The 14,824-nt window shown below is 35.9% G+C and overlaps 1 protein-coding gene across 2 annotated transcripts in view; it reads right to left on the reverse strand.

Moving 5' to 3' along the window:
* SLC4A10 (solute carrier family 4 member 10) overlaps positions 1-14,824 on the reverse strand; it is a 147,768-nt gene that overhangs the window by 80,351 nt on the left and 52,593 nt on the right. For both annotated transcript variants that reach the window (XM_056495981.1, XM_056495980.1), the window contains 2 exons: positions 12,629-12,710; positions 1,467-1,613 (listed from right to left, as the gene is read on the reverse strand). In XM_056495981.1, the coding sequence (XP_056351956.1) occupies positions 1,467-1,613; positions 12,629-12,710 (229 nt within the window). The remainder of the gene's footprint in view (positions 1-1,466; positions 1,614-12,628; positions 12,711-14,824) is intronic.

A 14,824-nucleotide genomic window follows, 5' to 3' on the forward strand; every position in this document is an offset into this window, starting at 1 on the left:
CAAATGTGCTTTTCATATTACTGCTATTTCACCCTCAGAGATCCTTTGAACATAGGCTGATTTACCTAACATAGAATTATGTTGAACGTTGCATTTTATTGTAGGCACAAATGTCAACGACTATTAAGAACAGATTCTGCCAGTTAATTTGGTTGGTTTTTTTTTTTCACTTTTGACATTAAGAAGGACACGAGCCTAGGTCACCAGAAGTTGAAAGAACAGAGCCACGTTCTCAGCCAAAATGTGTCACGTACTGGCACTTAAATAAAACCAGATGACTCAACAGAAGACAGTGTTTCATAGTTCAAGATATCTCACTTCTTGGCTAATGTAACTTTCAATTGTTTCTTTTTAATCTGACTTTATATGTATATATGCATATTCTTTTTGAAAACTGTTTTAATAATTTATGAACTTTGTTTTTTTCCAAGAAACTGGTTTCAATATAGTATTGGGTCTTTGTACATTTGTAATCCATTCCAGACAGAACCACCACAGCCAATTTTTTCTTCACTGTTCAGTTTTCAAAACACAACTTGTATCTGTGAAGTTTGAGAAAGTCTTGACTTTGTTTTACTCTCAGTATAATAAACCATTGTGCAAGATTGAGGATTTCAAGCTCTAACCATCACCACTTACAATATACTGCTCAAAAGCATTCCACATACATTACACAAACTTCTGATTTAAAGAACGTCTTATAATTACTATTCTGTAACCTGAAATTACACTGGCACATTTTCCTAATGATTAAAAAACATACTAGCAAATTGTTTTCTACACATGCTTCCATTATAAACAATTTTCATAGCCTTAGATATGTCATCACATGCACTTTTTTTTTGAACAGCACATCATATTCTCGTGTTTTGAGACAAAGCTTGACTAATTTATTAATGACTACCTTCTTCTCTTCTGTTTTCTAATTTAAAATTTTGAGAACTTTAGGAGCTTTATATCAGGTTTGTTTACTGAAAAGTATTTTTCCTGCTTTTTCCTCAAGTCCACAGTTAGCAGATTCATGTTACGATGGCACATTTACAGTATCATGTTAGGAAAAAGGTAAACACAACCTAGATCATGATTTGCATCTGATAAAACATTGCAGATTCAGTAACATCAACGTTATTACAAAACTAATTGTAAAGGACCACAACTTTTCTATGTTTTAGGGGGAAATACTCCAGAGCTTTCCCTGGTAGTGGCTGCAGTCTGTCCGAACACTTAGGAACAGTCTCCCACAGTGCTCCTTCAGTGCTAGAAACCACTGAGCTGTCTTATGTATTGACTGCCACTGGCTACTGCCTTCAGTGGGTTTGTTCAAAGCAACAAATCACCAGCAGAGCTCTGGTGGATTCTCCAAAAGCCCGCTGCTAATCATGTCCAAGTGATAACATAACATAGTATGCATAACCATGCTGATGTTTATCATTTAAAGACCTATCCAAAAATAAAATCTGTCTTACCAAAAGGAGGAGATTCTCTCCCATCTTCTAATCCCGAGTCTCGCTCTCTGTCTCTCTTTCTGTGCTTGTGCCCGCGGTGTCGATGGCGTCGGTGACTTTTTCTTCCACCCAGTGGCACGTGAACCCCGATGAACAACGTTCGGTGGCCTGCAGGTAAACAAAGGTACCTTTGAGAAAGCAGCTATGGCAACAAAACAATATAAATACCCTTAATAGCATTAATGGTATCATTCTTATGGTAAGTTTGAAGTTATATAGTATTGATTATTCTAATGTTAACAGTCATAACAGTATTGATTTGAATAATGAAGATTTAGCATCACAGATACACAGCCCTTGATATAGGAAGAAATCCCAGTACTGAAGTCCTTATGATGAGGTGCCAGATTTACTTTTTTCCTTCAAGTTTGCATCTTTGTATGTGAACTTTCATTAAAGCCAGACAGGTGTTCTGTTAAATGTCTTCCAAAACAGTAACATAAAGAGACACATGGATCTCTTTGGATTGAACATTTGGTAAAGTTGCTGTTTGCTTTGTGTGTACAAGAACTTTACCAAACTCATTCCTATTTATGAGCCAAACCTTGACAGAATTCTTGTGGGAAATTCACTGAATAAAAAACTAAGAAAAAAGAAAAAAAAAAAAAAAAGAAAGAAAGAAATTGAAAAAACAATAAAATACTATGCAAGCAAGAGCACATCATCCATATACAACTTTTCATGCTCACATCATAAATACGTTGCTGGTATCTCAGGGTGCTTTCATTTCTTCTGGTTTTTTGGGTTTTTTTTAATACATAAGAAGGTACATATTGCATGCCTGCTGCCTTCAAGTCTGATGCATTTTATGCTGCTGATCAAGCCCAAAATATTTAGGTCTCTTAGCTATGTGGGCTAACAGGATCAGAGAATTTAGAAGGGGAAGAGCGTAGAAGAAATGTGCAGATAGAGCCACTAACCAGAACAAATGGGAAAGGAATAATGACTCACTGCAAGCAGGTCTCCTACATTTACTCAGCAGAAAGACATAGTCCAGATTACTCATCTCAAATAACATTATTTTCTCCTTGAAATGAACATAACACAACTCATGTATAATTGCTTTGCTATAATCATTCAGCAGTGTCAATCATCTGGAAAAGGTCAAGAACACCAAGCTAAGGTAGCACGTGATCTCTAATCCCATGGAGACTTCAGAGGAGGCAGAAAACACAGCAAGGCAGATGTGTCACAAAACATCAAAGAAATTCAACACTGGCAGGAATTCTCTGCAGAGCCAGAGCTAAAAAAACTGGAGAAAAGACTCTGGACACCACATTAGTTACTTCCTTAACTTTGATCCATGTAGAGGAGACTAGAAAGCAGGGGCATCCATTGTTGAGAGACTATTCTCATGGAGTCAGGAGATTTTCCTAAAACAATGCCCACAAGTTGAAAAATATTTATTTATTTAATACTTCTTTCTTCTTACTTATCACATTTAACCCAAGAAATGGTTTAAAGAGAACTGCTGCCTTTTATGTATTTCAAGTCAGTAGTGCATGACACATGGAAAAATTCATTAGAAATGTACCGAAGGACATGAGTAATGTAGTACTTTACAATTCCTTATCCCCGTCCTTGAATAGAAGAAAAAGCAAAACAACATTTTGAAAGGAAGGGTTTACCCTTCCTAAAACTTTAGTAATTTCCAGAGGTGCAAATAGATTGCTTTTTTTAATTTAGTAACTAGGTACATTCCTGCTGCTTTGTGATAGAAGTGGGTATGCTTATCCTAGTTTTCTCCCACGTCAATAATCAGATTGTACCTGCATCAGGAAATGCTTATTGAGACTCACATTTCAATTAATTTCCAGAGTTGAAACCAGTACTTGAGTCCAGACTGTTCTTTATTCATTACACTGGGATACAGTACCAGAACATTCATGGGTGTGTGTCTGAATGCTACAGCAATTTTCCTTATACAGACACAATCAGTTCACACTGAAAAAACAACCCAGGAACCTGGAAACTGAAATAGACATTAAAAAAAAAAAAAAAAAAAAAAAAAAAAAAAAAAAAAAAAAAAGTGGATTTTACTCTTTCTGTGTGAACCTACTGAGATCAGCAGAGTGCTACCTTGTCATAATTTCAATATATACAGAGGAGGTAGGTGCTTGTAACAAGGTTCAGACAAATAAGAGGAAAAGAAAATGACGGGGAAAAACAATCGTTTTCTACAGAAAAATCATAGAGCAAAAAGCAGAAAATCTGAGAGTTAAGTAGTTCTGGTTTATTAAAAGATCACAACTGTGGAGCAAAAAAGAGACCATCTGGGAACAAAAGAGTAATGAATTCTAAATTGCTGACAAAATGACAATGAATGATAGAAGCAGCAAAAAAGGAAAGAGGAAATACAAAAGAAATCCAATTACTGTATTACCTTACTTCAAGTAACCTTTTCATGGTAGGTATAATGATCTAGAGCCCAGAATGTAATGTTCGTTTTTCTGTACAAATTGTCCATGGCATTATTAAACAAGAGTTTCCCAAGAGCTCTCTAAATTTGCAAGGACTAGAAGGTCAAACACGGACACAGCAGGGCAGATCTCAGGAAAAACTGACTAAAATTTCTAAAAAGAAAGGGCTTCTCTAATACAGTGAAGTCAGGATCAACCAGGATATCCACTATCCAGGATATCCTTAGAGATAATAACTGATTCTATATGGACATTTCTTTCATTTATCTTTAAGAATTTTTTTGTGTCTTTTATTATTTACTTCATCAGGATCCCAACTAAAAATGAATTAATATTGCCAAATATTGCTCAAATATTGTAAAATAATTCTGGTCTGCCATACATTTTCACAGTACCTAGCTCAATTAGATCATAATTTCTCATTCTTTTGGCAAGGTTACAAAGACACTAATGTATGGGAAATTGTAACAACTGTAGGTTACATGAGGGTACAAATCATCAACATCAGGTACAACCTAAGAACCATTCTAACACAGAACTGACATGTGGTTTAAGGGGTGAGCATAACAGGTTGCTCTCCATACCAAATGGGTGTGTTTTCTGCATTAAAACTGGTTTTGGGAGAATGGGAGGCACTGAGACAAAAAAATCTGTACTTTTATCATTCCATTAAAAAGATCTTAATTCCACTAAACTAAGGGAAACATTTACAAATCCTTTCACTCCATCTCCATTTTCCCTTGAAATGTCACATCACTCAAATAATTGTAATGGGATTTCCAGAAGTATCTAAGTTAAGTCATCAAGCACCATCAATTATAATGGGTTATGTGTTTTCAGAGATTTAGAAATCCCACTACATTTCTTTTTCTTTCCATTTATTTAATGCATAAGATAGGCAGCTAGGATAAGCTTTTGGTTTCAAAGACCCAGAATGCCAGGCTCTGAAAACCATTTCTAGATGTTACTTCTGTCATTCTCGAGGGATATGCAGAAAAGGTTTGCTATTCTGAGGCTGGTTTTTTTTTATTAATTTGCTATTGGGTTCCTAAAATAAATTTAAGTGTAAGGAATAATTTCTCCTTTGAAACACAGCAAGCCCAAACAACACTTCTACTTAGATTTTACTCTGAGGAATGTCTCTGCAAGACATATTCATATTAATAATGTATGTTTCATATCTGTCTTTTCTAGGGCAATGAATTCATACTTCACAAACTGAAGACACATACAGCACAATACTTCTTTTCTTCAAAAGTTATGGGGAGATCCTGATTTTTTCACTTGCCTATATGCACTTTCATCTGTCTCAAAATTAATTATAACTAGCAAGACCCTTTTTAAATATTTTATACTATAATTTGAATACAATGTAATCCTGTAAAAAATAAAATGAATGTTTTAGACCAAGGGTTATTATTTCTTCAATCCTTAAATATTTTAACTCAAGGAATGTTTTAATGCTTTGAAGGTAAACCATAAGCTTCTTATGCTAGAAATTTGAACTAACTTTATATTTTGGGTTTTGTTCCCCAGCTGTGTGCAATCTGATTCAGAATAGTCTTTAATTAAAAACAATCTTTATACAATTAACCAGCGGATGTGCAGCATTGTATAAAGGTCATTGCAGAGCAGATCAATTCAGTGCATTGCATTTCTTTAATAAGCTTTCACATTGTAAATAATCTTTGTGTATTACTGCATTTTCTCAGTGGGTCTGTTTTTAAAAATTATTTGCTCCTAAATCCTAATACAAAAAATACTAATGCATGTGTTCTTGTTTCACTTTTCTAGCAGCATATGTGTAATAAATAAATATTTGAGTTCAGAGTGTGTTTTAGCAGGAAAAAAATTATAGTCTCTTTACTGATGCCAATGTAAGGTTAATAGAAAAACTCAGGAAGACCAGATAAATCCTATGGCTTACTGATATCTAAACCAATTCTGACTATTAAAATTGTAACATAAATTAAACACAGCATAAACCATGGAGAAAAGCCTCTCTCAGCATGGAAATTCTTTCAGATCTCCATGTTCCATCAGGAATGTGGAACTCAAGTAGGTACTTTAGAGCTTCTTAGTGAACCAGCCTGACTGGTGGCAATTGTGTAAAAAAATGCCTGTCCTGCATCTAAACATCCAGGAGCAGCAGATGCTCAGGGTACATGTGCTTGTGCTGCCTCCCACCTGGGATTCTCTGAATCTGCCTGAGGCACCTGCTGACACCAAGGCTTTCAGATCCCTGCTCACAGGCACGGAGGGCAGGGGCAGATAAGGGAACAGATGGGTCTTGAAACACCTCCGGAAGGGGCAAAGGCAGGCTTCTGTGACCCACTGAGGAAACACATTGCAAAGGCAAGATGCCTTGAGAGAGAATACTTTGCCAGTAGTTCAAGCCAAGTCTCAGCTGACTGCGGACCTTAGCAGGACCAGAGGGGTTTCTCCCTCCTCTGGAAAACACTCAGTGCCTTGAAGCCTCTCGTATGCATTGACAGCTAGAGCTGAACCAAAGGCTATTTTTCATCCTCTCAAAAACAAACAGTGAGGTAGACATGGAAAACCATCAGTGCATGTAGGGTTAAAAAAATTGCCTTTTTCCTTACAGGAAAGAAAATGATTATGGTGAATTGTGTAGGAGTAGAGAGTACATGACTCATGATTCGTTATTGTAGTGCAGCAGGGAGGCAGAGCTGGAGAAAAAGCAGAAAAGACAAAAGCAATCCTTCCCAAATCAACACCTTACATTGCTGTTTGGGGTTATGTTTTGCCCAAAACCCATTTTTCACCTTTTTGCCGTGCCATAATTTGGAGGAACTGACAAGAAAACCTTAAACTTTTTTTTAGATTATACATGTAATTTATATTCTAAGGTAGATTACAAGAGAAATTATATATTTTTTTTTTAAAAAAAAAAAGTATCCCTGACCCAAGATAACATTAAGGACACATTGAATACGGAGAATAAGAGCATCTCAATGAAGTCATTAAAGTTAAGGACCCTTTAAAGTGCTTCAATCATTCACTACCCTCCCAAAAATTCTTGCATTTTAACAGAAGATTTTTCCAGATCGTAGGTGAGCAAAAAAGTATTTTTTTACCAGCACTTATGTTTCAAGTTTCCTAGATTCCTCCAGAGGAATCCAGACGTGTTGTATGTATGGTTCTATCACAAGATCAGGACCTTGCCAGACAGAAAAAAAAAAAAAACAAACCCACCAGACACAGAATATAAAAGGACCTCCTCAGAGACACAACTCTTTCCACTGATGGAGAGTGAAGCTGTGGTTATTGGAGGGAAAAATTTGACCTATATTTCTAAATTAGCAACAAACCAAAAGAAAACAAAAAAACAACCTCAGTACTAGCACAACAGTGTGTTAAAAAAGGAATGTTTCTGTCTTCTCATGCTGCAGTTTAGCAGCTTTCACCAATAATGGCAAATTGGTTTATGTCAGTTTCATCTGGGATTTCACAAAGTGAAGTATTTGAAAATTTTAGTCCCTACATATACTGAAAAGGTCTTGTCCGTGAAGCTCAGAGTAAATTCAAACCAAATTCACAACCAAACCTCATAATCAGCTAAAGATTGTGGTGTTCAACCAACACTGTGGCACTTGTTTGCTGCCATTATTTCATTATTCATAATTTCAAAGATATTCTGTGAACATATCCTTCAGTGTTATTCATGAATCTTCAAGGTGAACCACCTTCCCAGTGACACAGAAACTGCTGAGGAGGGACAAGGGGAGCAAAGGGATCAAACCAGGAGACTGCCAGGACGAAAGGAGAAAAGTGAGATCTCGAGGAATACTGAATTACATAGGAAAAAGAAAACAAAACTAGATGAGAGGCACTACAGAAACACATGCCTTAGGAATCACAAATGGAACAAGCCTGAGTATGGCAACAAAATGAAAGAGCAACCTTTCAGGCACAGACTAAGCCAAATCCTCCACTCTGCTTCCACAGCTTTCACTGCTCCCATCCAAGAGCAGCCAGCGCTGCTGCGAGGAGCACGAGCGAGGTCAGACAATGTCAGGATGAGCAGGGCACCCAAGGGAAGCACAGGCAAGGAAGCTTGGAGCAGGGGATCTGTACTGACATGGTAACAAATTATTTGCAGTAGCCTGTAGCATCCTGGGAGCCAAGGAGAAGGGAAATCTTGGTTGATGTTCGTGTCTCACCAAGCAGAGCCAGTATCTGACTTTCTTCTACACTGAGGTGAATCAAGGCCAAGTTATTAAAATATATACTCTTTCAGTCCTATGAGCTGCTAGATTCTATTAAATTTCATGTAAATAATGTCAGTGGCAGGCAGGTGTGCTATGATGTTATTTCTACAAAAATACTCCAGTCTCTGAGAATAAAAGGCTATTTAAAAAAACTTTAGCCACTCAACTTTCTACTAAGTAATAACACATGGAGAACAGCATTTAATCATGTAATTTAATCATTTAATTTAAATGAGGTTTTTAATATATTAACCCTAACAGTATATAATCAAAATTTCATTAATATAATTTTTAAATTGTCACAAGCTAGAACAAATATAAAAAGAAAAAAAATAACTAAAGTAATTATTTTTAAAAGAGAATAATTAAATACTCTGGAATTTCACCTTTTTTGTTCAGCATCTACTATCAAAATTATCCTCCATGCAAGTTGTTAATTACAAAAATATCTCTACAAAATCTAAAATTAATTTTTGGTTTTTTAAGTTTAAAGTCTCAGCTTCTGCATCATTCTGTGTTGTGCTAGTCATATTTATATTCTAATTAAGCTTGAAGGATTTTTGTGACTTTCAATAAGCAATCCACGTAATCTGAATTTTGGCAGAAGTGTCAGGAGGCATATTCTGCTGTACAGGGACAGGCACTATCCAGTGCATGTACTGGATACAGCATTTTACATGTCCTCAGAGATATGAAACATAGCAAACTTGATTTCCCCTGAGGCAAATTTTCCCATGCCGCTTAGGCAGATTAAATGAATGAAACATAAAAAGCTTAAGCAAAATCTTGACTTCTCTGAATCAAGGATCATTTTGCAATTTTCTCCAACAGAGCCAGAATTCATCCCTGATTCATGCTGGGACCTTCACCAAACAATCTGATCTCCACCCATCTCCCTGTTGAAGCCTCTTCTCAAACCACGCCACAGTAATACCCACAGCAGTTCTGAAATACTCCCACAAAAATCCTCAATGTGCAGCTGAGCACCTCCAGCAAGGAAGGCCATGGAATGGACACTTTTCCCCTCAGCTAACACAATGATAAGGAAAAGACCTTGGCCAGAGTGTGATGTCAATCCATTGCATATCCACATAGTCCAAAAGTCTCATCATGTGACCTGAGAGAATCTGAGATCTCACACAGAGCAATCCAAGTATTTTTGACCTATGGGATAAACAGTAGGGATATCTATTTGATCACAAAACTGTTCTTACTGACCATACATTGGAGCAATGGCAGCCAGCCAGAGACAGCTCCATGGAATAAGCTGAGAGCAGCTGTTGATGAGCACATCTGTCCATGAAAACTTGCCTAGCTGCCCTCAGTGCAGGTAACTTGTACAACCTGTCCTGCAATTAAATACTTGAGCATCCAGAATCAGTGTCCAATTCTTGTTAGGAATTCCACCACTGATAAAAATGAGAGCATGTTTAGTTCAGTAGGATTTTTTTGTCTGTAACATAGAAAACAGGTGATTATAACCAGGGAGGATAATCTTTTTTTTTCTTTTAGAAATGCTTTCTCAGTCCCTCCATTAATGTAATAGTCAGATAAATTATCTATTCAATATTAGTGACTGATCCTGACCTTACAACTCTCAAAAAATTAACCACATGGAAAAATAACTCGTGCTGAAAATGTGCAACCAATTAACCTCTGAAGCACTACAAAACTTAAGTAAAAAATATGATTTGAAGTGCTTACTGCAAGTATTATTACTGGCACTAAGATGAGCATCACTGGTCTCTGTTCCCATAAGTACTGCAGTTCTTGTCATATGTTCCTAAAGTTTTACTGTACTGCTCAGGGAAAGAAAATACTGATCTAGAGAGACTGAGGCAAAAATCTATTCTTGCATCTGTTCTTTGAGGCAGGATTAATCACCAGATCTTCATGCTTTCAACAAGAAATGTACTTACAAGATACTTGCACAAGGACTGCCTAAAATATATAAGTCTACATATTTGCTAGGCTTTGGAATTTCAGATGGAAATTTAAATCTGTATTTCTGAAGTTCAAATGTTGATAGTGTAAAATTAAAAAAAAAAAAAAAACTTACAATGATAAGATTTAATAAGAAGAAATTGAATACTGATTTTCAGATTTGAACCTGTAGTTCTTCATATGAATTGCAAATTTTGACATCTCGCTGACATGGTACCATTGAAACTTACCTGGCAAAGCTAGTCTTCCCTAGAATATTCAGTAGCTAGCTATTTACATTTTTAAAACATAAACCAAATTAAATGTCTGTCAAAAAGCTAATTACATAATACATATTAATAGTGTGGTTATACTATTTTTCTAAGATGTGCAATTAGCACCTGATTATTTAATTTCAGATTTCACAGTTGTTATGTCATTAGGAAAAAGGTACATTTTTCAGCAGAACCCAACACAATGTACAGTGAATAAGACAGATATTTGTGAGTCACATTCTCTGTTTCCAGGGGGAGAAATGCCTAGATGTTCTGCAAAATAAATGGACATGCTATTAACAGCAACTGCATATTAAAATCTGCAATCTCTTCAAAACATATTTTGTCACTTGGTATATTTGAAGGCAGTGATTATATATTTAAAGACAAACTCATCTGAACTTAGAGTGAGCATGAAATTTTTCTGAGAAAGCTAGCTGCATTATGAAGGATTGATTCTACACTGAAAAATTGCTTTCTTAGAACATCATGAAAGAATAGGATTTTATTTTTAACAAACGCAAATTTATTTGCTAACTGCAGAATTTTTCATTATTCTAAATTTAATTCCATTTAAATTGATGGAAAGACTGTGGGAGTGCCACTGCCATGTTACAATTTGTACTGATAACATCCTAAAAGCAGATCTTAGAAATAATATTTTCACTGATATTTCACAGGAGCAACTCTATACATATAGGACAGTAGGAAAAAATAATCAAATACCGTTCTTAAATTATGTTCCATATAGTCACATGTGGAACATCACAGTAATTCTGACAACCTTAATGCTTGAATCTACTCATGTGACTGAGCTTAAAGATGTCATTCCCCAGAAAGCTGCCTATTTTTAAAATGCCACCTCACCATCATCAATAAAACTACTCAGTAAAAGGATATTTTTGTGGGTCGACTCACCCCACAAAAGTCTTTGAGTCGGTACCATGGAGAAAGGGAGACAGGGAGCTCCCACTCTTTTTTTGGGTGTTCCTTTAAGGACACCAGATACAATGGTTTCTATTTGATAAGGGTGCAATCAAGGGACTGAAGACCACAGATTAAATGTGAGATTCAAACTAGTTGGTTCTGTGCCTAAGCCCAAAACTGGCACTGCCAGCCTCACCCACTGGTACTCTTATCCCTGGAGACACCAAAACTCTAAATGCTGCCCTGAAACCTTTTACCTGAGATCTATCCTTGCACACACAGTACTCACCTTATACTGCACAACATCTAACATCCTTCTATGAGAGACAACCTGACACAGACACAGACAGGCCCCTCCCAAATGCAGCTACACCTGCTTTATAGGGAGGCACTGCTGAAGGAAGCAGCAACAGAGAGTTGCTGTGTAACATTGGTATTTCAGTGAAATCATCAATATGGCAAAGATATCAGAGGGCACAAAGTTCATATGGACAGAGAAAAAAAGAAAAAAATATTAAGTAATCAATGGTAGGCATTTAGAAAGCTCAAGTTCCTGCACAGATGGAGACATCTAGCTCTAGACCTGAAGCAGGGAACTTTTCAGATGTAGTATGTTGATCTCAGTATTTCTTTTGGGCTAGTTCATGTGGATCTGTGTGACAAAGACAGGAAGCTCCATGTCCCACTACAAGAAGGTATCAAAATCAGCTGGTTCCAGTCTCAGGAAAGGGACATCATATGAGCAGAAACTAATTTTCATCATAAGTATGACTTGGGGGCTCACACAACTCAGTACAAGAGTTTAAGTACAGTAGTAAAGTTTGGGATACACTAAACAAATAAAAATGCAACTTACTCTTTAGACCAATATCTAAACAGTTCTCAAAATTTCTCACTTTCTTCTACATGGTCAAGTTAGGTGGTTTCTGCAGTGGATATCAGCAAATATGTATCCAATCTCTGGCACTCCAGAATGCTTTTGTTCAGCAGAAGATGTGTCTAGGCAACTACATAAGGGTTGTAATGCAAATGTAGAAGCCTTTATAAGTACTAAATCAGCAATCCTGCTTGTATTTGCATATTCAAAAGCTTAAAACACTTATCTAAAGTCACACATGCATATTGACCACAGATCACCAAAAACTAGCAAACTCCATCATCTGTTTTTGTGGGACACTGCTGTGAAAAAAGAAAAAAAACAAAAACAAAAACGACAGTATTTCTCTTTTTGAAATAAACCCTCTTGTCTCTTTGCATCCCTGCTCAAATCAATAGGTTTACATACTGGAATTTCCATACTTTCAGAAGAAAGTGACAACATAAAGCACAGAAAAATCATGTCTCACCTTCTAGATCTTCCTTTTCAAAATGTGTTTTGAGAATGGAGCGAGTTCCACCTCTATCCACAACAGCCTCTTCATCATTTCTCTACAAAACAGAAAAAAGGGCAGATAAGCTACCTTTCATTTGAAAACTATTGGCAAGATTACACAGTACTATAAAACAAAGATGCTTTCAATATTTAATAATTAACTTTTCCAACTCAAGAACAAAAAGGGTTTAAGAATTTAATTTTACTTATTAAATTTCTCATGCATCAGTTTTTACTAAGGTATGATCACAGCTAACTTTGATGTGCAAAACTTCTTCTGATAAAACTTGCAAGATGATAAGTAAACACTGGTTTCCAGAAACTGAGAAAAACATGAACCAATGGACAATGAAAGAAATTAAAGAAGAAATGTCTGATCAAGACAACTTTATTCTCATAAACCTTAAGAAAGAGGTTGTACTTGTATTTTTGTCTTTAGATCAGTATCTTGAGCTACACACAGAATTCCCAAATTATTATTACTAAGACTCCTTATACTTTGGCAAAGCTAGACAATAATGCCCAGTGACAATATAGTAAGAAATAAAATTAACACCATGGAAACAACTGGCTTCACTAACTGGTGAATTGCAAAGCCTTTGCTTCTCTTTACAAACACCAAGCTGAATTTAGTATAAAGGCAGGCAGCACACACTAATAGCAATAAACACAAAAGCTATTCTTCCTCAGAAACATCTATTCCATGTTTAATTTTAACCTGTAGTCATACATGCATTTTAACTGTACTTTCTACTGCACTGTAAATGTAGTACATGATCAATTAGTGTATTTTACCCAGGCTAGGGACAGAAATTAGTGATTTTGTAATTTCTGACATGAAGAAAAAAAAAAAAAAAACCTCATTTCCCTGAACAGAAAAATCTTCTGGGAGTTCAGCAACAGGACACTAGATGCTGTGCTAAAATGAGTATTTAGTTCACTGGAGTTTGACATCACTAGTGAAAAAGTCCAGCTGCTAAATACAGTCTATATTTCACAACATGAAAGAGTGGTTTCCATTAAATTATTATGAAAAATTATGCATTACACAAAAGTATCAATTAATATATTTACTTGCCATTAGTAGACGGGTTTTAGTAAATGATATTAGAACTAGAACTGCTTGATTTCAATATGTAAAATTGGTATCTTAATGCAAGTCTGAAGCAAGGGGATTTAAAAACCAGTGTTACATGATAAATATACATCTATATATAGAATGCAATGGAATATAATAATAAAGTCTTTGAGCATCTCTCCTTAAAGATCAGATGCCCCAGGCAAAAAGATTCATTTATATAGCTGGATGTGCTGCATTCTGGATGTGAGTTTTTGTTTCAGGCTCTTTTCTTTTTTAAAAATAGCTGTCATGCTGTAGCTATCTTACATAGCAAAATCCTACAAATGTGTCAGCACCAAGCATCTGGGCTGTTAAGGAAAGAAAGACCAAGTGTTAAAATGTCTTTATTAGAGCTTTCCCACAGATAATAGTACATAACTAAAATATGACAATAAGAAATGAGCTTCTGTTGAAACTGTTTTGTCTTTTAATAATTTAGAATTAGCTAATAATCCATTAAGATGTACCAGGAAAGTAAAACTTTGAACAAGCCATTTGATCATTTTACTAAAATGAATCCATTATTTTAAAGCAGTTAGACATAACAATGCCATGCCCCTGGGTGAGTGATTAGGCAGGATGTCAAAGGACAAGTATTAGAGCCATATCATAAATAACACTATTCTAGCATAAGACATTTGCATCAGAAAGGAAGCAATGTTAAGGAAAATTTACAGTGGGGAAAATACTAAATTGCTGGACAGTTTAAAGCCTTTACAGATTATCTAAGTAAATTAAATACAAATTAATTCATTAATATTTATCAAAATATGCTCATACACTTTGACTTCTCCTTTCCCATGTGTTCAATTTTCAGCTTCTGGCAGGCTTTTACTTCTCTGCCTCCTCTTCCTGTAATGTCACAGCAAGTCTCAGCCTTGCCTCATTTTCAGAAGTGGGTTTATTCCATTAATATTACAGAGAAAAAACAGCTTAATTGGGAGTACTGTGTTGTTAGCAGTTCACTTGTCAAACTCTGAGCAAAGTCCAATTAAACAGGCCTGGCACTGAACATACTGACTTCCCAGGGAGCAGCATCAAAGCCACCTC

This window comes from Oenanthe melanoleuca, chromosome 7, assembly GCF_029582105.1.
Source record: "Oenanthe melanoleuca isolate GR-GAL-2019-014 chromosome 7, OMel1.0, whole genome shotgun sequence".
Taxonomy (NCBI): domain Eukaryota; kingdom Metazoa; phylum Chordata; class Aves; order Passeriformes; family Muscicapidae; genus Oenanthe; species Oenanthe melanoleuca.